Below are 20524 nucleotides of genomic sequence, written 5' to 3'. Positions count from 1 at the left end.
GTATTTGCCAAACATGCATCCACTCAAGCTGTCCCAATTCAGCATCCTCGTGCATCCCTGAAATACGCTCTGCTGCGTCGTCCATATCTACGGCTGCGCTGCGACTATAACCAATTCGCACGCTTCCTACGTATGCTACCGACAAAAAAAAAAAAGATGTGCATCTGTAGGAGATCAACTCCAAGTGAGCGTGAATTTTACTCCATCTTCTGTAATTTAATGCGGGCGAGGACAGAATAACAGTGCTAAATGACAAACGAACCGAGCTTGGTCCTTATTTTTAAGGCGGAAGCCTTTAATGTCTCATCGTTGTAAGCAGCAGTTGTCGACAGAAAATGTCACGCTTTTCAATTGGTGGAAACGGTCGTGACGTCACAGTGCGCGAATTTCAAACGGGGCCAATTGCACTTTGGCTAGTGACCATACAACCAATTGAAGGGATCGTATAGTGATGCTCCAAGTAAGTGGGTCTGAGCTTAGTTAATTGCTTAATTACCCAATTAACCTAATTAGCTTTACTAGTCAGGCCATATAAATAAATAAAAGCGATTAAGAAATTGGTCGAGCTCAGGAATCGAACCCCGGTCTTCGGCGTGAGAGACGAGCACGCTATCCACTCCGCCATGCCAGCTCGATGGTTTGGAATGAACAAAGGCGCGTCTAGTGAATACGGTGTCTTCACTCACTCTCGTCCTCCTCCATTCCCTTCCGGCGAGGTTTAGGTGTCCACCGACAAATGAGAGACAGATACATTTCCTTTCCTCAAAAACCAATTTACCGACGAGCGAGGCGTAGAACCGAATGGGCGATGGCGTTCTATGGACCCCTTGGCAGCGTTGCAAGACGCTGTCGCGTTCCACTCTTAGGGGCGAAGCTTAACATCTTAACCACACCTCAGTGTCCACACTTTAGTTCAAAAAAGTGCCCCCCTGAATTTTGACGGGTGTCCACCGAGATATGTGAGACAGTTACTGCGTAATTTCCTTTCCTCAAATACAATTTTCATTTTCTTCATTACGGCTCCTCTTTATCTATCTTTTCACTCCCACCTCGCTTCCTCTACGGTGCGGTTCAGGTGTCCACCGAGATGACAGAGAATTACTGCGCCATTTCCTTTCCTCAAAAAGCGTTGCGTTCAAAGGGCAAGGCATCGCGCCGAACGGGTGGTGGCGTTCCGTGGACTCCCTGGCAGCGCTACAACGCGCTGTCGCGTTCCACTCCTAAAGGCGAAGCTTAAGCGTCATTAATTAGCATTTAATTAGTATTCAGGCATTAATCAGTAATTAACAATTAATTAGTGATTTGCCAGCACTTAGTAATTAGTACTCAAATATATGTGACGCCACCAGTGCCACAGAAACAGCGAAGGTGGTGCGGAGAACGCTTTCGCCTCTACCCACTTTAGACAGTCAAAGTGCCCCCTGAATTTTACCCCTAGGCGAGGTTAGAAATTTTCATAAAGGGGCTCTGAAACACGTTTTTAGGTGAGTACATAAACCAGTTCAATCTACTGTCTACATTCTCTCGTCATGAACACCTGAGCCAAATATTACACTTCTACACGCAGCAGAGAACCCCACAGTTGCGCGCGAAAGTTGGCGAGTCCTTTCCGGCGACTCTTCAATGTTCGCGCCCTCCCCTTTCGCTCGATCCTGCGTAATTCTGTTCAGAGATGGGTATTGGTTAGATTCTTGCAGGCGTCACGCAATTACCATCGCCGCGGCCAGTCGGCTGCGTCGCGCCGGCGGGTCAGGAAGCTCCCCCCCCCCCCCCCCCCCACCCCCGCCCTCTGGGGGAATTCCCGCGCGTCGGCAGCCGGCCATAGGGCCGAGTGGGTGCCGCCCCTACAAATCGGTTTACTACAAATCATGCCTGACCAATGTGCTTATCAGTTCATGCAGGGTGCGGACGGCAGATGAGCGCCGACTCTTGAGAGCGCAAAAAGTGAACAGAGGAGAGGAAAAGGCGCGAAGAGGCTGAATTAAAATTTTGTTTAGACATAACTCATCTTCTACAAAACACATTAAAAAAATTCTTGCTTTAGAATAATCTTGAAGAGGCGTTCTTTATCATCCCAGGAATACCGCGCCCTTATTCACAGCCCCTTTCAGAGCGCCTTAAAGGAACACTGAGGACAAACTGAAGTCAGCCTCTGTCGATAGGGCACCGCGCTACAAGTACAGAGAGACCACTCCCACAAACGTAGATAGAAAAGACCGAGAAAACGAAACATAGACGTCGCCATCGCCGGCCGATTACGCAAGTAAAAACCGTGCGTCAGCAAAGATTTTTCGTGCAAATCCCAGCGGATACGCTGTACACCTCCATTCGTTTCAGAAACGCTGCCAACCAGACCTTTTCAATGAAGACGTCGGGAGTTCGAATTCAGCGGCAGAAAAGTTTTAAAACCCAATTTCTCACTGATAGTTGCATCTTTTTGTGCCGGAAAAACTTCGCCATAACCAGAAAGAGAGGAATAATCAATTTTTATGAGAGCGAATAAATGGATGGAGTTCTCCGGTGTTCCTTTGAGCTCAGCTTCATAAGAGCCGATACATACGCAGGGTATACAGGGCGTTTCACTCAAGACTTTACACAATTTCTTAAAAAGAGGTTTTTGCAGTTAGAATATCGATTTTTTTTTACGGCGTAGCATTGTCAGCTGTGTAGTACATCAGAATACAGCCAAGACGTGCTAACTAGCAGGTTGGTTAGCCAATACTGAATCCGTATCTTTTCATCTATTACTGTTAGGATCCTTAATTACTGAGAGGCGTGTAGTCCACCGTAACTAATACCAGTATCAGTTTTAGAATCTCGAAAACGCGGTTGTCTTCGGCGCCGCGGCCGTACAAATTTTGGTCACATCGCGTCAAAATACGTGAGTTTTCTAGAAGCTTGCAGGCAAAACAACCGCTCCACTGCACGCAACACCTCGATATAGTCAAAATTTGTTGGGCCACAGCACTGGGGGTGACGGAATTTTCGAAATTCTATAAACTGAGATGGATATTACTTACGATGGGCTACACGACTCTCAATAAATAAGGAGCCTAACGGTAATAGTTAAAAAGCTAGCTATTCAGTATTAGTTAACCAACCTGCTAGTTAGTACATCTTAGATGTATTCTAATGTACTACGCCGCTTACAATGCTATTCTGAAAAAAGCGCTCAAAAAGCCCATTTTTAAAAATTTTATAAAGTCTTATGTGACGCACCCTCTATAACTGAACGACGGTTGCTACATACCACCGTGGCTAATTATCTGTATTCTTTGTTAATTCATGCAAGAACCTCCGCATTTTGCATCATCTGCTGACCACATGTCTTGTGACTTCATTGCACCCGTAATGAGCGCGTCTGCATGTCCACGTCACGTCTGTAGGCATGATGAACAGCCCGAGGACGACTTCACCCAAACGTCACGAGATACAGCTTGGCTGTGAAGGGCAATGGCTTAGTCAGCAACCTCACTCTGTGTTACAGCTTGGCTCGTTGATATTAGGTCAGCATACTGGGCCATGGCAGGCGAGCGTGTGGATGGAGTCGCAGCACAAAACGTGGCATGAATGCAGTTATGCCCAGCTTTTCTGGATGGTTGGATGGATGGATAGGAGCTCCCCCTTCAAGGGCGTCCGCAGAATTTTTTGCAGGGGGGGGCCCCGTTGGTGCCCCGGGGGGGGGGGGGGGGGTATGTTCGTAGCAAAAAGGCGCTATTTGCGGAGTAAATTTATTTATTTATATATAAATAAAAATTAAACAAAATGCACACATGAAAGAAAAATTACAAACAGCAAATCGCGGCTAGGAGAGGTACATTGGAGTTTATCAACGAAGAAACAACTAAAATTAATAAAAAATGCAAAAAGATGCTATATCACTTCGTGGAGAAGAGTGCTCAGTCTTCCTGCATACGGGTTCTCGACTCACCCGGATTGATGACCAGCACACAGCACAATATGTTCGCAAACACGCAACTACAGTCACTCAGTCAGTCTTCCTTGAACAGCAACTGTAGGCGCCTCGGATTTTTCTGGGCGAATTGCGTAATTACACGTGTGATAAATTCACTTCTGTGCTTCATTACACGCTCTCGGTGCACACTCATCATACACATTGATTGGAAAAACTGTTGAACGCGTACGTTGAAAACAAAAGATGACTATATATACAACGAAAACTTATTTACAAGATAAATGCACGCTCGCAGCTTCATACACCTCGCTCCATCTTGCTTGCGCATCCGCACAGTCGAGCAACCCCACACACACTGCTCGCCGCTCGTCGTTTTCTCGTCCGCTGTCTTGGTTGTTCTCAGCTTCGCTGACAACCGGCCACTAAAAACACCCAAGCACAAACACAGAGGCGCGCACACGTGCGAGGGCTTACTTGCCGCAGTATCCCCGAATGCGCACTTTGGGGGTGAAAGGAACGCCGCGCAACTTCCGAGGGGAAGGGACACTCGCCACTCCGGTCGGAAAATTTGTTTTTGTGTTTTTATGGGGTTCAGAGCCCCAAAACGACTCAGGCTATGAGGGATGGAGTAGTACAGAGTTCCGGGTAATGTCGACCACCTGGGTCTCTTTACCATGCACTGACACGCACAGTACATGGGCGCTGTTGTGATTTGAGGCCCAGCCAGAGGTGACAGGCGAGCCAGGCAGGCGCCATCGGGCTGCGTTGACCAAAGGCGCTGGTTTTCACAGAAGACGCAAAGAACGCTGGTGTGGGGGCGCCTCGGGAGACTGCGTCGCCGTGAACAAAAGCAGCTAATCCCCTTTGCCGGAGATTCTGAAAGCGGCGCTTCTACCGAACTGCGCTACACGTGGATCGGAGGAGACAGCGAGCGGCGGCGGCGCCAACTCATCGCCCGCTTGCCCCTGAGCAGCCCGACAAAGCGGGGGTGGACACGGCTGATTTGTCCTTCCCTCCTTAAGAATTCATCGGTGACCGGCGTAACGACATAGGCGAAAACAAGATGCCCCGTGCACTGTCTGCCTCCGTGTCGCTATCTCTCTAGAGATCAAAGAAACAAGACACCCATCTCAAGGCGGCTCGAAACACATGCTCGCCGGTGCCGCTGTATGTCTGGAACAGGTCGCCCTTCAGTAGAGCTAACGATGGCGTGGTTTGAAAACGGCGGAACGACGCACGCCCGGACGCGGCATTTCGCAGATGTGACCATGCGGGGCTGCTTTTACCCTTTTGACTGAGCGCACCACCGCCCCTGGTGTGCGGCCATCACTCACGGTTCGAGTGAGTGATTTTCCAGGGGGGTGCAACCGCCCCCCCTTGCCCCCCCCTCCGGACGCCCATGTCCCCCTTTGAAACGGGGTGGTGGCAATTGCCACCATGCTCAGCTTTTCTTTATTTTTGTTCAACTGTGTTGTTAATTCTCATTAAGACTTGCCATCTTCTTTCACTATGATCAACAACAGTCAGCAACTAGCGCCATCTGTTGGCCGCTATTAGCGAGCAAGCGAGCACTCGTAACTCAGCAGTGACATTTTAAACTCGTGACTTTAAGAAAACCAGAGAGTCCCGAGAGATTCTGCACGAACATTGTTAACTACCGCGGCCGATTCTTCCGCCTCATTGCAAAATCTGACCAGTAAAGTGTTTCTTACGCTCACACCAGCTATTTTCGATGGCCATAAAAAATCCGTGCAATGAAAAATTGCAAATTGGCTTTTGAGGAAAGGAAATGGCGCAGTATCTGTCTCACATATCTCGGTGTACACCTGAACCGCGCCGGAAGGGAATTTGATTGGAAAACGTTTATTGTCAGCACTGAGCCCTAGTCGGCATTATACTAGGTGGCTTCGAGCCCATGGCTCTTGGCGACCTTGTGAGCCCACTCAGTGGCCCGGACTTGCGTCAACGGGTCTGAGCTGGCCAGTATAACCTCCCACCGCTCTAGAGAAGGGACTGGTAGTAGGTCCGCCGGTGGCGGCGCCTTTTTGCAGCTCCATAAAATGTGGTCATATCCGGCTATCTCGCCGCATTGTTTGCAAGTAGCGTTGTATTGTGTTGGATACATGTGTGCTAGTCTCGACGGGCTAAAGAAGGCTCGCGTCTGGAGCCGACGCCACGTTACCTCCTGGCTTTTGTCGAGCTTTTTGTCTGGTGGCGGATAGATCCTCCTTTCCAGTTTAAACTGATTGGTGTATTCGTGAAATGATATGAATGCATCTCTCGTGAAATTTGGGGACTCGACCCGGCTCACTGCTCGGCTGACATAACCTCGAGCTATACTGTGAGCCAACTCGTTTCCCCTGTTCCCCGAGTGTGCCGGCACCCATATTAGTTCCACCTCTCTTTGGTCCCAGTCTTTATGTCTTAATATTCGTTCTGCCTCCTGGGAGATCATACCCCGCGCAAAATTGTTGATAGCCACCTTGGAGTCGCTAATTATGGTGACTGCTTTGGTGCTGGCCATTGCCATGGCGATAGCCGCCTCCTCCGCTGTCCCTGAGTTTTTTGTTTTGACCGAACCGGCCGTTAATGCTTCACCCGAATCGTTCACGGCCACGACCACAAAGGAGTCGCCTCCTTCGTATTCCGCCGCGTCTACATAGGTTGTGTGTTCCGAGCCTTCGAGCTTGGCTTCAAGGGCCTTTGCTCTGGCTATCCTCCTGCCTTCGTGAAAAGCAGGGTGCATGTTTTTTGGAAGTGGTTTAATAGTGAGTAATTTTCTAACTTTGGTCTGTAATTTTGCCTGCGCGTTTCTTTCCGGAATTTTATCATGTAATCCTAGGTTGCTCAGGATCTTTCTCCCCGGGGGTGAGGTCGCAAGCCTCCTTAGTTGCGCAAATATATGTGCCTCGCATAGTTCCGTGGTGGTGTTGTAGATCCCCTGTTTAAGAAGTCTTTCCGTAGGAGTGCAGTGGGGCAGCCCCAATGCTGCTTTATATGCCTGCCTTATGATCCCATCTATTTTGTTCTGTTCCGCCAGCCCTATAGCTTGAGGTAGGAAGGAAGGCAGGAGTGACAGAGGAGCAAAATAATTGCTGTAGTGGAGGACTCCGGAATAATTTCGACCACCTGGGGATTTTTGACGTGCACTGGCATCGCACAACGCACGGGCGTTTTTGCGTTTCGCACACATCGGAACGAGGCCGCCACGGCCGGGTTAGAACCCAGGAACTCCGGCTCAGTAGACGAGCGCTCTAACCACTGAGCTACCGCGGCGGGTCCCCGATGTACCGAACATTCGAGATTCCCGCGGTATGTATGCATTGGCTTAGCTTAGCTCATGGGGTTTAACGTCCCAAAGCGACTCAGGCTATGAGGGACGCCGTAGTGAAGGGCTCCGGAAATTTCGACCACCTGGGGTTCTTTTTAGCGTGCACTGACATCGCATAGTACACGGGCCTCGAGAATTTCGCCTCCATAGAAGTGCGGCCACCGTGGCCGGGATCGAACCCGCGTCTTTCGGGTCAGCAGCCGAGCACCATATAGCCACTAGGTCACTAGGTAACCCTGATCTGGATTCAAGGAGTAGAGCACTACCTCTTGGGTTATCATAGAGCGATTCCTTCCTGATCTGCCTTTTCCAATTTCTATACAGCTCTAAGCCTGATTCTTTTTTATTGAAATGATCTAGTTTTTACCTTCTGCGTTTTTTACCTGTCGCTTAAATGTATTTTACTTCTCCGTTCCTGTTTCTAGCATACTTACTGGTTAGTTTCCTGTTCCTTTTCCGCAACTATGAGTCAACGCTCTTTTTGTATAAGTATTTAAAAACCTTAGCTGCCCACTTGTTATCGTCCAATTTCGTTAGGTGTTCTTCATATAATATTTTGCTCTGAGCTTCCCGTGCTCCGAGCGATGCAAGCCCATGTCCCCATGTACTGCCTCGTTTGTGTTTTTGCCATGGACACCTGGGCTAACCTGCCGATAGCTATGTGATTTATTTGTAGTCCCGACTGAACTTCTGCCCTTAGGCACTAAACAATATTCCGAAAATTAAGCCCTGGCACCATTATTCCTTCCCAAATACATCTCTATTGCATACCTGTTGAAAACTAAAGATTTCAACAGAATTGCCGGTTTTCAGCTCTGACACTTCTCCAATTAACTTTTTTGTTTTGATTGGAGACGTGCCAGAGGTTATTATATGGACACCTCCTGCATCCCCATAATGCCCCGCACCTCATTGTCTCAGCATCTCTTCGCCCTTTCGGCCTTAAGTCTGTTCGTGTTTTTCCATGTATGTGGCTGTCCTTCGTTTACCAATGCCCCAAGATATTTGTAAATTTCAGTGGACAGGGCCACGAGGCTCGCTGTGGGAGCCGTACAGATTAGAAGCGTTTGTCCAGATTTTCTGGGATTGTTCCCATACGAGTATGCATGGCGACGACGGAGCAAAGCAGTGTCCTCGAGAAGAAGGGTTGTCAGCTGCTGCTGCGCTGGCACAAATGCCGTCGTCGAAATGCAGTGCTATCATGGCCTCCACGCAGTGCCTCAAAGTTGAGGCTGAAATATCTAGAAACAAAATAAATAATGTAATGACTACCTATGAAGTTGAAACCATTCAACTTTCCCCAGGAAAGTTGGCGGTTCATTTCCTTACAGCAAGACCCGCTCTAATTCTTCTTCTTCTTCTTCACCTCTTTATAATGGCACATACCCACGTGGGGGGATTGGCCAAGGTGTAGTGGTATGCATAATTGTCGCGGTCCTTTCCTCTTCGTCATCGTCTATCGACTGTAGTCAATAGACCACAATGCACACTTCCTGCGCATTCACCGGCTTCACAAGCATTTGTCTATCCTCCTCATGAGACCGGCGGCATCCGCGACCTCTCAGTGTCGGTACACAGCTCGCGGAAGCGACCGTACTGTCATCCTTTTGACACCCACTGGTTGCCTGCAGCGCGCATCCGGCGTGTGTATAACTCGCCCAAACCTACGCCTGCGAGACTTCGTCAAACTGCAGGAACGCTGTCTGGAAGATACCTTTCCGACCTGCTGCTCAGCAAAGAAGACCTGGCATGCCGGGGAACGTTTTCTGCCCAGCATGCTGAAGGGAATTCATATTATTTATTTATTTGTGACGCTGAGTGTGCCGCGCGGCATAAAACGTGGTGTTAGTGACGAACGGTAGAATACGTTGCAAAAACGCATGAAGCCAGGTTGCGTGTAGAAAGTCACATAAGCTTCGGGCGTAAATGTTTTTCGTTATCCACACGTGCAAAGTAGAGTCGTTGTTTGCAGACAGGCCTGCCTCTTGAAGAACTCGAGCGCGCACCAGTGAAGTTCCGGGACATGTCCACAGTAGGTGGTGGACATTGGTGTGGGAAGCGGGTGCTTCGCAGTGAGGGCATTTTTGCGGCGCAGGAATCTTGTCACTTTGCCACTGGTTGCGAACTGCAGGCGTAAGGGCCACTCCGACACGCAGCCGCCTCAGAGAGACCTCCTCCACCCGTGATAGGTTGGGGGGAAGGGGGTAGGTACAAGGGGGAATAAGAGCACGTGAACGCTGCCTGAGGGAGGCTGAAGATGTTAGATGTGTCAGAAGTGGAAGGGAATTCATGGTTACAGAACAATTCATTTTTTCTTCATACACCAGCTATCACCTCGACAGCCATCGTAGTCTGCCTGAGACCGAGGTTCACGTGTTGAGTGCTACGTAACGAGAATGTATAGCACTCGAGAATTAGGTGCGACAAATGGCGCCGTGTGTAACCGCCCGTAGAAGCCTAGCTCGGCTTCAGGGGCGATGTTTTGTCGGGGTTCTCAGGAGAGGCCGAAGGAGTCACCGACGCAAAGAACCTTTTGCCTGCAGCCAGGACAGCCAGAGCAGCCCGGCCGAGAACGGCTCGAGCGCCGGCTCGGACAATTCGGGTCCGGACTCGCCCGTGGGCACCGACGACGCCCTAGGCGTTGTGAACGGCCTGGCCTCCCTGTCCCAGCAGCAGCAGCAGCAGCCCCCCGGCAGCCAGCAGGGCGCGCAGCAGACGGAGCCCTACCCGGCCACCGCCTGGAACCTCTGCAGTCCCCAGCACCCGGACGCCCTGGGAAAACTGCAGCAGGTACGTCGGGTCTCTTACAGTTCGCTGCATGGCGGGAGTTTGTAACCCGACGAGGTACGATACTCAGAATAAAAACTCGGCGATAGCCTGCGGCAAGTTTCTGCAGTTCAGCAGATTGTGGCGCCCTGTGGACTGTGTAGTCAGCTGCTGACGGCACTTCTGCGTCTCATCTTTCTTCCTCGCATTCATGTGACGGAACTGCATTTTGGGCAGCCTTGCGAAGTTTGTCTGGATACCGCAAGTGGCATGAGAACGAACCGACTAAGAAGGGAGATGCTTCCTGTGTAACCTGCCAGAGCAGTGTAGGGGACATCAGACATGTTTTGATAGACTGTAAAGGTATACATCCAGATATCAAGGAGGACAATCGATAGCCTTCTTGAAGCGCAGAGTTTTAGGAGTGGAGAAGAAAAATTAGCGCATGAGCTGTAGATACGAGCAAGGAGAAGTACTGGTAGTGCACCCAGGAAGAAAATAGAAGTACCAGAATGGGACTGAAAGTAAATAAAGATACGAAATGAAATGAATACGGAATGGAGGCAAATTCCGCCACAATTCAGAGGTGTTGGCAAGAAAAATCTTTCCACAACTTGTTCCATTCAAAGCAGCGAATTTGATTACATCAGCCTTAAAGGGAGCTCTCGCAGTTGACGTGATCAGTGAGTTCTGGTTCACTGTTGCGTATCGGCGGATCGGCTCCGGGGTGGGTGTGATATTTTTTCTCTCCCCTCGTGGCGGTCGCTGTGGTGCCAGGGTTCTGCCGACTACGCCGACTCGGCGCTGGGCCCCGTGGCCGCTCCGTACGCGTCGGACGGCTCACTGGGCGACCGGCTCCACTGCGGAGGGCGCCTGGGGGGAGCCGTGTCTCCGGCCGACGCGGACCCACTGCCGTCCAAGAGCAGCCCCGCCTCCGCGCTGGACTGCGCCGCCTACGCGCCCTACTACTCCAGGTGAGGAGGAAGGGTTTGTGTTACCGTGCGTGCAGCACATGCTGCGTACGGTTCATAGAGTTTCAGCACAGCGGAAACGTACTATACTCCTTTTCATACTTAGCAGGCAACGCTGCGGAGGGTGTTTGAAGTAGTGCGTCCGAGAAACTATGTTACTCCGCCACGTATCATTCGTTCTTCTCGAAACTCTGGTCATTGTTTGGACGAATACAAAGAGAGGTGTAAAAAGGTGTGGTATCATTGAAAATCACGGTCGAAGCTGCGAGGCGCTCAGTGTTTGGGCTCTCTGACCATAATTTTCACGGAGTGTGAGCTACTTTTTGGGCGCGGATTTAGTAGAAGCGATTCGCCCTACCAACCGCGTATCATACCACCACGTGCACTTTTTGCTTCTCGAAATCTCGACGAGTCGCAGGTTGAAAATGTGGCAAGAGGTAAAACGAAGTCCAGGAGGTGCCAGTCACGGCACTTAAGATTTGTCGCTATGAAATATGTTTGTGTTTGCTTTGGTTGTATGGCGAACTACTTTTTGCGTGCGGACTTAGCCTGCGTGAACAGGCGCGCTAACTTTGGCAGCGTTGCCTGCTATGTATGAAACGGAGTATAGTGTAGACCCATACCGGATGCCGGCTGCGCACGCCCAGTGGCCCGACCTAACGCCGCTCTTGCGTGCGCAGCATGCGTCTGATAATGCGGTGTATACGTCTGCGCTATGCAGAACTGTGTCCACTCCGTCCATAACTTATAAGCTACGGACCGGTTACGGCAACTCTTAAAGAGAGACTGAGGACAAACTGATTTGTCCTGTATATCGACAGGATGTCCCGTGTGTTCCATCAAGACAGTAGCAGGACCTCTTTAATGTATGAGCACACCTGGTCGCCGGGTGTGCAGAGAACAAGGGTAGTGACTCAGGCCGTGACCGGAATTTACGCTCGCTGAATCCGTCAAGACGTAGCCGTGCTGCGTTGGTCGCCACACAGGCTGTCGCCTCTCCTGTGCATTGCCACTGTCCTGCCCTTTTAGAGCGCGGGGGAGGGAAGCAGAGAGATGTCGGGAAATGGGAAGAGGTCACAGGGGGAAAGGTGCCTGCTACTCCGTGGACCCATTGTGTTCCGCATAATGACCCATGCTGAGTATGCGCGAAAACGGGAAAGGGGGAGAGAGGCCACGATGCAGTAAGGAACATGATGCATCAAAGACATAAAGCACACGTACTCGCCCGCAGCAGCTAGTAGACAGCAAAACGCAGGGAATGTCAAAAGAGGAAAGAGGTGTCCACGCAGAAAACGGAATTGTGTCCCATCTTGGGACGCTCCGACTACGGAGGCTTTACTGTTGTTAGAGGTTTCTATGCCGCTCTGTTTTTCCCTCGTAGTGGCCCCTGTTTTACAGTCAAGGACGTGGCGCAGTGGTGGCATCATTGCTGCATTTGTTATTTATTCGTTCCTTTTTCCTTTCTGCGTGGTCGGCGCAGCATGCAGGCGTACAGCCAGCTGAACAGCGGTTCCTACTCGATGCCGGCGTCGAGTCTCTACGGCACCCAGTCCAGCCAGGCGTACGGCAGCGACGTCCTCTCTTCCTACGGTACGTATATCCACGTCATTCGCCTGTCTCCCGCTTGTGCTTGTTAGCAAGGCATGGAGTGTCCCGTAGGAAATCATAGAAAGAGGCCAAAGCGACAAATTTTAGAAGGAGAAGTTTGTTTTTTAATGTTGTGCGTGTCTGACCGTCTGCAAAGCGACTGCATCGCATTCGCGACCGTCTGCGTATCATTGTGACGCGCAGGTTCCCGACAGAGTTCGTCGGCAGCGCCGTCGTCGGGCCAGAGCAAGTCCAACTTGGCCCAGTCGTACCTGTACGGTGCCGGCGGGTTCGCCACCTCCAACGGCACCCAGAGCCCCGCGGCGCAGGCAGCCCAGGGACACTACGCGTACGGTACGACCATCCATGCCATCCGTCACGCTTGCTTGCGTGTTGGCACTCGTGCTCATTTACCAGTAACGAAACCAATGCGTAAGAAACCGTGAGTCCAGTTTTTCTGCGCTCTTGTGAACACCTTGCACCCTTACAAAAAAGTTTTAGACAGTCTATAGAGTGTCTATAGACTTCTGTCTATAAAGTCTATAGACTGTCATAGACTATTAAGGTGGCACCTTGGGCTTGTTAGTAACACATGTCAACAATACATGTCATATAGCGCTCGTGTGTGTCCTGGTTCTGTTCCTGCGCTATTTTTGTTGACATGTCAATATACAGAAGTCTATAGGCAATAAAAATGCCATAGACAGTCTATAGACTATGAACAGACAAAAAGCAATATCTATAGGAAGTCAATAAGAAGTCTATAGACTGTCTATAGACCATTTTTATAAGGGTGGCGTAATACGTTGTGGCGCTTCGTGACCGCCATCATTATCGTAACCTATTTAACCCTCAGGAGGCACCCAGGTATTAGCATGTTACATCCTTAGCAGGATTTTTTTAAAATTTTTCACCTTGTTTTAGCGCAACAAGGTTTCGGGCATGTGTTCTGGTTTTGTGCATTAAAACTATCCCTGGCTTTCCTGGCCATTCAGCAAATAGCGCCATTTGCTGGCGCCAGTAGCGAACACTGCTAAACTCAATGGCGGCATTTTAAACATGCAATTTTTAAGGATACTAGAAAGTCCCGAGAAATTATGCGAGAACGTGGTGATTGTAACGGCCGACTTTTCCTGCTCGTAGCAAAATCTGACCTCTAAAATGTTTCTGGCGCTGACACCAACTACTTCCGAAGGCCATGGAAATTTTGGATTTCAATACATTTATTTCGTCAGAAAAGGCAAAATGCAGGTTAATCAGTGGGATGTACAGAATATTCGAAATTGCCGGGGTGATTTTGAGTGTTCAACGCCACGCGGCGTGCGATGCCAGCCGTGCAAACTTGAAGCGTTAGTCCAGATCGCCTGGGCTTGCTAGCTGCATGAACAAGGCCGACCATGGCAAGAGTTTTAGTACTTTACCTACACCGTGGGCCGGACGCACGGGTAACTGAGCGCTGTAGAATTTGCAGCGATTGAGGTTTCATTCACTAACAGATTATCTCTAAGGTCCGGTCGAGTAACAGCAAGGCGAATTCAGTAGTGACAGCTCACTGCTATACTGGCTGCCCGCAAGAACTAGAACAAAATTCTGGACTATATTCTAGCACAGCTCCTTGAAAGTTGTTCATTGCGTTCTAACGAGACGCAAACGGTAAGACATCATTGAATACACCGTCAGTCATGGCTATCCTAACCTAACGTAATATATGTACCGAATACTGGCTACGTAACCGGTGTAATCCGTGCTACGCCTAGACCATCCCAGTCCAGGAATACGTGCGTGCTGACCCTTGTTTCATTGCTGCAAGCCCGCGTACCATGCACCGGCTCCTCCAGATTGCCGCTGCATTGTGCTACTACAATCTCCTTTGCGATGCCGTGCACATGCAGTGTTGTACTATAGGTTATAATTTAAAATCACAAGATACAGGAAACAAGAATTTTCTAACCCCGTTCCAGCAGCACCCGGTGCACTCATGCAACCTGTCCTAGAGGTGCTTTAGGCATACGGACGGAAACCGGGCAGAATTTGCGGACAGAGAGGCGCAAATATAGCCTTTAAATGCATTCCTGCATTAAAACGTTGGTAGTCGAATCGGCGCTAACGCCCACACTGAGCTAGAATACTGCAGAATACTGCTAGACTGCGCAGAAGAAATGCGTGCATGCTAAGCCTTGCACATTTTTCTTACGGAAGCTCGCATAGCAGGTCACGAATTCTATAGAAACTATCTTCTTCTTCTTCTTAGCAGGTCGTTGTTGTTGTTGTTGTAGCCTACGACAGCAGGTCACGAATTCTATAGAAACTATCTTCTTCTTCTTCTTCTTCTTCTTCTTCTTCTTCTTCTTCACCCTTATTATTTTCCCAAGCTAACTGGAATGACATGGATAGACTGCATGCCCTTGTACCTACCCAGTCATACATGCACTAACTAACTCTATAGCTAACTATACAGCGTACGCTTATGAAGATATGGGTGTTTATTGTTATTCAGGAAAACTGGGACCTCGATTGTTAGCTGGATTGATTTCGGCCATTCTCGGACAAACTGACAGAGATCTGCAGAAATGGGAAAGTGAAAGTGCGCACGCATATTCTTCACATTAAAACTATGCCCGAATGCTCGGCTTCCGTTCCGACGCGCAGGATCGAGCTACGCGGGCGGCGCCTTCGGCGGCTCGGCGCAGTCCGGCGGCGGCGCGAGCGCTGCACAGACGGCACTGGACTACTCGGCCGGCTACGGCGGCTACGGGGCGGCCGCGGCTCAGGGCTACCCCTACTACACCCAGGGCTACGGCTACGTCCAAGCTGCCGCGGCCGCAGCCGCCGCATGCGCTTCGCCCCTGGCGCCCTCTACCTACCAGCTAGCGCAGCTACCGCCCTCTCAGCAGCAGCAGCAGCAACACGGTGCGTGACTGGTGATTCACAGTTGTTGTACGCTACTGCGGGCTGCATTGTTGATTTCGAGGAAGGTTAAGACTAGCCCAGCAGCAAGTACTTCTGTGAGGACAGCAGGCAAAGAAACGAATGCAACACGACTGCGCCCGTGTTGTCGCATTCACTTCTTTGCCTCTTGTTCTCGCCCTATTCGCGTAACTGTAACCTTCCGCGACACGCAAAAGGATAGCGTACGCTTAAAAATGGCACACGTCGCAGTGCGCATGAGCCAAACGCTATCTCAGATCGATTTGTAGCATATGCTCTGTTGCCTACGCTACTTCCCGAGTTTACTATTCGTGGCTGTACGGTACAGTCGGGGACAAAAGTCTCCGGACCACATGTTCCTCTAACGAAGCCGATAGCTCTGCTATTAATCGGCGGCTGGAGACCACAGGTGTGGAGGTAAAAGTTAAATTTTTGTTCTTTCATCTCCACAAGTGCGGTCTCCAGCCGCTGTCTGATAGTAGAGCTATATGCTTCGTTTGAGGAACACGTGGTCCGGAGACTTTTGTCCCTGACTGTACGTTTCCAGCACAGCGACAGGCTTTCAAGCAGACCCTGTCGGTTCGGAGTTTTTCCGGCATTGTTAACTGCGTCTTATGGTCCTCTCTCTCTGTGGGTTAAAAGGAGAAATGACGAAACGCGAGGGAGAGTGGCTCCGAGTGGACAGCAGTGCGGTTAGCGATTGCTGGCGTGAGCCAGTTTCGGCTCTGCGCGCCGTTCTTGTGATGGTTGACCATAGGCAACATACCGCACCTGTCAACGACCACTCAGCAGCGCTGTGCATTCACATCACCGAGAATCGCAGTCGTTGTGAAAGTCTTTCCGGTATGCGGGGCATATGGGCCTTCGGTTCGTCTCATTTCGCCGATAACAAAATGGGTGAGCGGTGAATCTGCTCCCTTTCTACTGCATTAGCAGTGCAGTCCTCTTTCGGGGAAAAAGCCGTCGTCTGCGTGTCCGCCTGAAGCCTCCACTAGCGGATCGGGGCACCCACCGGTAAACAGTGCCACCTACGAGCCTCTGCCCATCGCCCACCGTCGAGGCGCCTCTACCCATTCGCGCAGCACAACGAAAAGGCGACAGAGAAACCAAATTAAAGGTCGGTATCGGAAGGCGATAAACGTAAAAGCGCTATGCACAGCCAATGAGGCTAACGCAGGTTTGTAGCATCGCATTGTATTTCGTTCGACGTTTACACCACTTGTAGGCTTAACGAGAAGCATCGGCTTGCTGAGAAAAAATCGCTCATTTTATAAAAAGACAGAGTGAGCGCTGTGTCTGCGTACGTTAACTAAAAGCCCTGATGCGGAATACAACGGAAGGTACAGCCAAATGCTTGCGATTAGTTAAGGCCTTCGCTGTAGTAATTATCGCTAGTGTTTACTCGCAGCTGGCCGCCGTGCTTAAATGCCGCTCCGTGTTCACTTACTTCTTCAAAAGAGGCGATGACGAACCATAATGAGCACGAAGCGTGACGAACTCGGCCTGCGAGTGGCTGACGTCGGGGCCTGTGTAATGCATCGACTCTTCATTTATTAGAAATACGCGGTAATTGGTTTATGTCTGCCTTCCTTCATCTCGTCCCTGAGCTGTATCGTACCCGTTTGCTATTCACTGACCGGCCGGAGCCTCCACTTACGTAACGATTAATTTGGTTCAATTCTATTCTGTTGTTGACTGCCAACCTTCGCGCCGACTGCCTATCTGGCCTATAACTGGGCGGAGCATTTCCTGAGCCAATGAAAGCGGACGAAAAGGAACAGAACAGTAACAGAAGAATTCTAGCAGTATCATGATATCATCCAGCACGGGGCCAGTATTATGCAAGGACTATTCTCTGCCTTCTTAGTTTTTCATGCTTATCGTCCACTGTGCCAACTGGCCAATTATCGCGATAGCGGGAGAAAGAAAAATTCTTGGGTTGTCTCACTGGATCGTTTGACTGCGTCAGCAGCCAAACGTTATTTGTTACATCCGAGGTGGTGCATTAGGTTCCTTATATTCGAGGTAACGGACGAAAGTTGGTTATATCCGAGGTGGCATACTTGGTTTCGGCATAACCGGTGCTAACACGCGAAAGGATGTCATATCTAAGGTTCCTTATATGCGGGGTAGTATACCGGGGGTTTTTTTTTAGAAGGCCCAAAATTAAAAAAAAAGGGTAAATTGCTTTAGATTTATTTTAGCACTGGGGCTATACTGGAGGCTACGGCGGGCGCCAGGCAAGAGGAAAACTGCTTTAATTAGTTCGCTGATTAACTAAATGTGTTAATAAACTTTTCTAATTTTTATTTTAGGGGTTATGTTGTATTCGCAGAATTAGAGATCGTCCTCCAAACAGTCCAACTGAGAAAACAATTTTAATTAAATAATTTTTCACGCACGTTACGAGGCGCAAAAAAGCCACCCTGGTAGGCATCTCCACACCGTAACTAAGCGGCGGTGAGCGCCTCTGACGTAGTTCGCTCCGCCCTGCGCTTTGCGTCACACGGCTGACGTCACTTGAAGCCCGGACGGGCGGCCTGCGCTATCGCTGCTTGTTTCGCTTCGCTCCGCGGCCTCACGGAATGCCGCGTTGGAACAAAAACGCATTGACACAAAGCGCAGGGCGGAGCGAACTACGTCACAGGCGCTCACAGACGCTGTGTTACAGTGCGAAGCTGCCTACCAGGGTGACTTTTTCTCGCTTCGTAACGCGCGCAAAAAAATTTTTCATGAGAATTTTTTTTCTTGGCTGGACTGTTTGGAAGACGATCTCCAATTCTGGTAATACAACATATCCCCTAAAATAAAATTATAAAAGATAATTTACGTATTCTGTTAATCAGCGAACTAATTAAAGTAGTTTGCTTCTTACCTGGTGTCCGCCGTAGCCCTCAGTATAGACCCAGGGTTAAAATAAACCTAAAGGAATTTACCTTTCTTTAAAAATTTTGGACCTTCTAAAAAAAAAAAACACCCGGTATACTAAGTTCGTGCAGGTATAGTAAACCAAGTTCGGTCGTAGCGTGATGAGCAGGTTGCCACTGGTTACTCAGACGGCTGTGGCCATTTCTGCTTGCACAGACGCTTCTAATGCTAACTCATCAATAAACACTACTTGGAGGAAGTCTATCCGTGCTCCATTTCCAATTCTATTCAATCCTTATTCTTCCCGACCGTCATCGCTGCCTCGAAAGCCACGAGAACGCTTTGGCGGACCCCACTCGGAAGGGGTGCAGCGGCAACGGGGCTTCACCTGAAGCATTAGCGATGGGACGAAAGAATAAGGATGGAATGGAAGTGGAATGGGTTCATTTGATTGCTCTGGCCGAGGGCCGGCGCAGAATAACGACTCTTATCCATCGCTTCTGTTCTGCTGTTGCCGTCCGCTGCGCCGACTGGAAGATAACAGCGGCAGGCAGGGGCGCTTGGTGTCGCGTGAGCCTCATGATGAAGAGATTTAAAATGGAATAGAATCAGGTCCAGCCCTAGCTTCCATAATGCTGCACCATTTTAAAGAGAACGTACGCGGCTCGTTAAATACAACGATTCTTGTCTTCCGTTCCGTTCGTATCATCTTCCTCCCTGAGTGGTCTGTCGCGGCGGTAGTGAAAGTGTGACAGTATTTGCGCCAATGACAAGTGGATGATGATGAAAACGTTTATTAAAGCCACAATGCCTTAGTTGAAGGGAAGGCTGATCGGGTCCCTAGTCCGGGACGCCGTTGGCAAAGTGGGTAGCAGAAATGAAGTGGAATGGAATCGAGAGGCAATCGACACGTTATACCGGCCCAGTGAAGATGCGTGACTCTTACGCAATTGTAAACGGACCTGGTGCAAGCCACGTGAGCAGTGGAGCCAATTCGCCAGTTTCGTAACCAGCGTGAATGGCCGTGGTTCGTTCTCTGCGTTGTGTACGCCGTTGACTGTGTCTTGTATAAGTAGTCTAGGTAATCTCATGAGGCACCGTCGACGTCGTGCTTGGCGAGTGGTAATGGCCTGGCGCTGGTCCGGCGTCAGGGCTATACATAGTGGCTGCCTTGCACTGACGTCGCGACAGCCACTGATGCGCTGGCCGCCATGTTGGTGATAGGAGCACTGAGAAAAAAGTTCGCTGGTCGGTTAGCGCTGCGTAACGCGAGATTCTGTGACAGCTATTTGCACGGTGGTGAATTGGTATTACGTGTTTGTTGCTGTATGTCCTTCTTTTGTAGAATGCCCGTGACGTCACTATGATTTCACTCGTGACGTCACTGTGTTCGGACCACTCAGGATGGTGCACCGCTCCTGCTCCTGCTTCGCTCTTTACCTCTCCCCTTTCCTCCTCTCCCTCCTTGGTGGTACGCCAGCAGATGAAAGCGGGAGATGTGCCCTTGAAAAATGTGGTTGTGAAAATGTTCGTTGGTTTGATCCGCTCATTGCTGCCTGCTCCGACGTACAGCGTGGAAGATGGCTTGATGATTCCCGTGACATCATGTTCAAACAGGACACTAGCATGATGGAGCGTCGTAAGTGCTGCGCTGGGAAATAATGAAGTGTCAGTGCTAATGAAATGTCAGTGGGTGACTGCTTCCTTATTACGAATATGCTTCACCTCTGGGGTCTCTCCTAAAACATTGGACCAACCACACTTCGTTAAAACATTAAGTTGGGCTAGTTGGTAACGGATTGAAGGAATCATATTCTTAGCGGTAAGAAACAGACACAACACCAAGAGACACACACACAGGACACCCGCTAGTGTCCTGTGCGTGTGTCTCTTGGTGTTGTGTCTGTTTCTTACCGCTAAGAATATGATTCCTTCAACCACACTTGTCGCAAGAACTATCGCAACGCTGCGGGAGAGGCTGGATGACAGGTTACTTCAAGGAGTGCTCTATGTGGCACATATTGTCGCCGACAAACGGTTGAAGAACACAGATCGGGTTTAATTGGACGAGAAGGTACCCGCCGCGGTGGCTCAGTGGTTACGGCGCTCGGCTGCTGACCCGAAAGACGCGGGTTCGATCCCGGCCGCGGCGGCCAA

General features: G+C 50.0%; 1 protein-coding gene across 4 annotated transcripts in view; it reads left to right on the top strand.

Annotated features, from left to right (window-relative positions):
* eya (eya transcriptional coactivator and phosphatase 2) overlaps positions 1-20524 on the top strand; it is a 134978-nt gene that overhangs the window by 35820 nt on the left and 78634 nt on the right. For 2 of the 4 annotated variants that reach the window (XM_089551509.1, XM_089551506.1), the window contains exons 3-7: positions 9791-10037; positions 10791-10987; positions 12465-12574; positions 12776-12925; positions 15221-15481. In XM_089551509.1, coding sequence (XP_089407635.1) covers positions 9791-10037; positions 10791-10987; positions 12465-12574; positions 12776-12925; positions 15221-15481 — 965 coding nt within the window. Of the gene's footprint in view, positions 1-9745; positions 10038-10790; positions 10988-12464; positions 12575-12775; positions 12926-15220; positions 15482-20524 lie in introns of all 4 variants that reach the window. The other 2 variants (XM_089551507.1, XM_089551505.1) reach the window with 1 other exon arrangement.

Source organism: Amblyomma mixtum, chromosome 7 (genome assembly GCF_055824585.1).
Source record: "Amblyomma mixtum isolate Tamu chromosome 7, ASM5582458v1, whole genome shotgun sequence".
Lineage (NCBI taxonomy): Eukaryota > Metazoa > Arthropoda > Arachnida > Ixodida > Ixodidae > Amblyomma > Amblyomma mixtum.
Note: the sequence above shows the minus strand (reverse complement) of the source record. Positions and strands in the feature narration are given on the sequence as shown.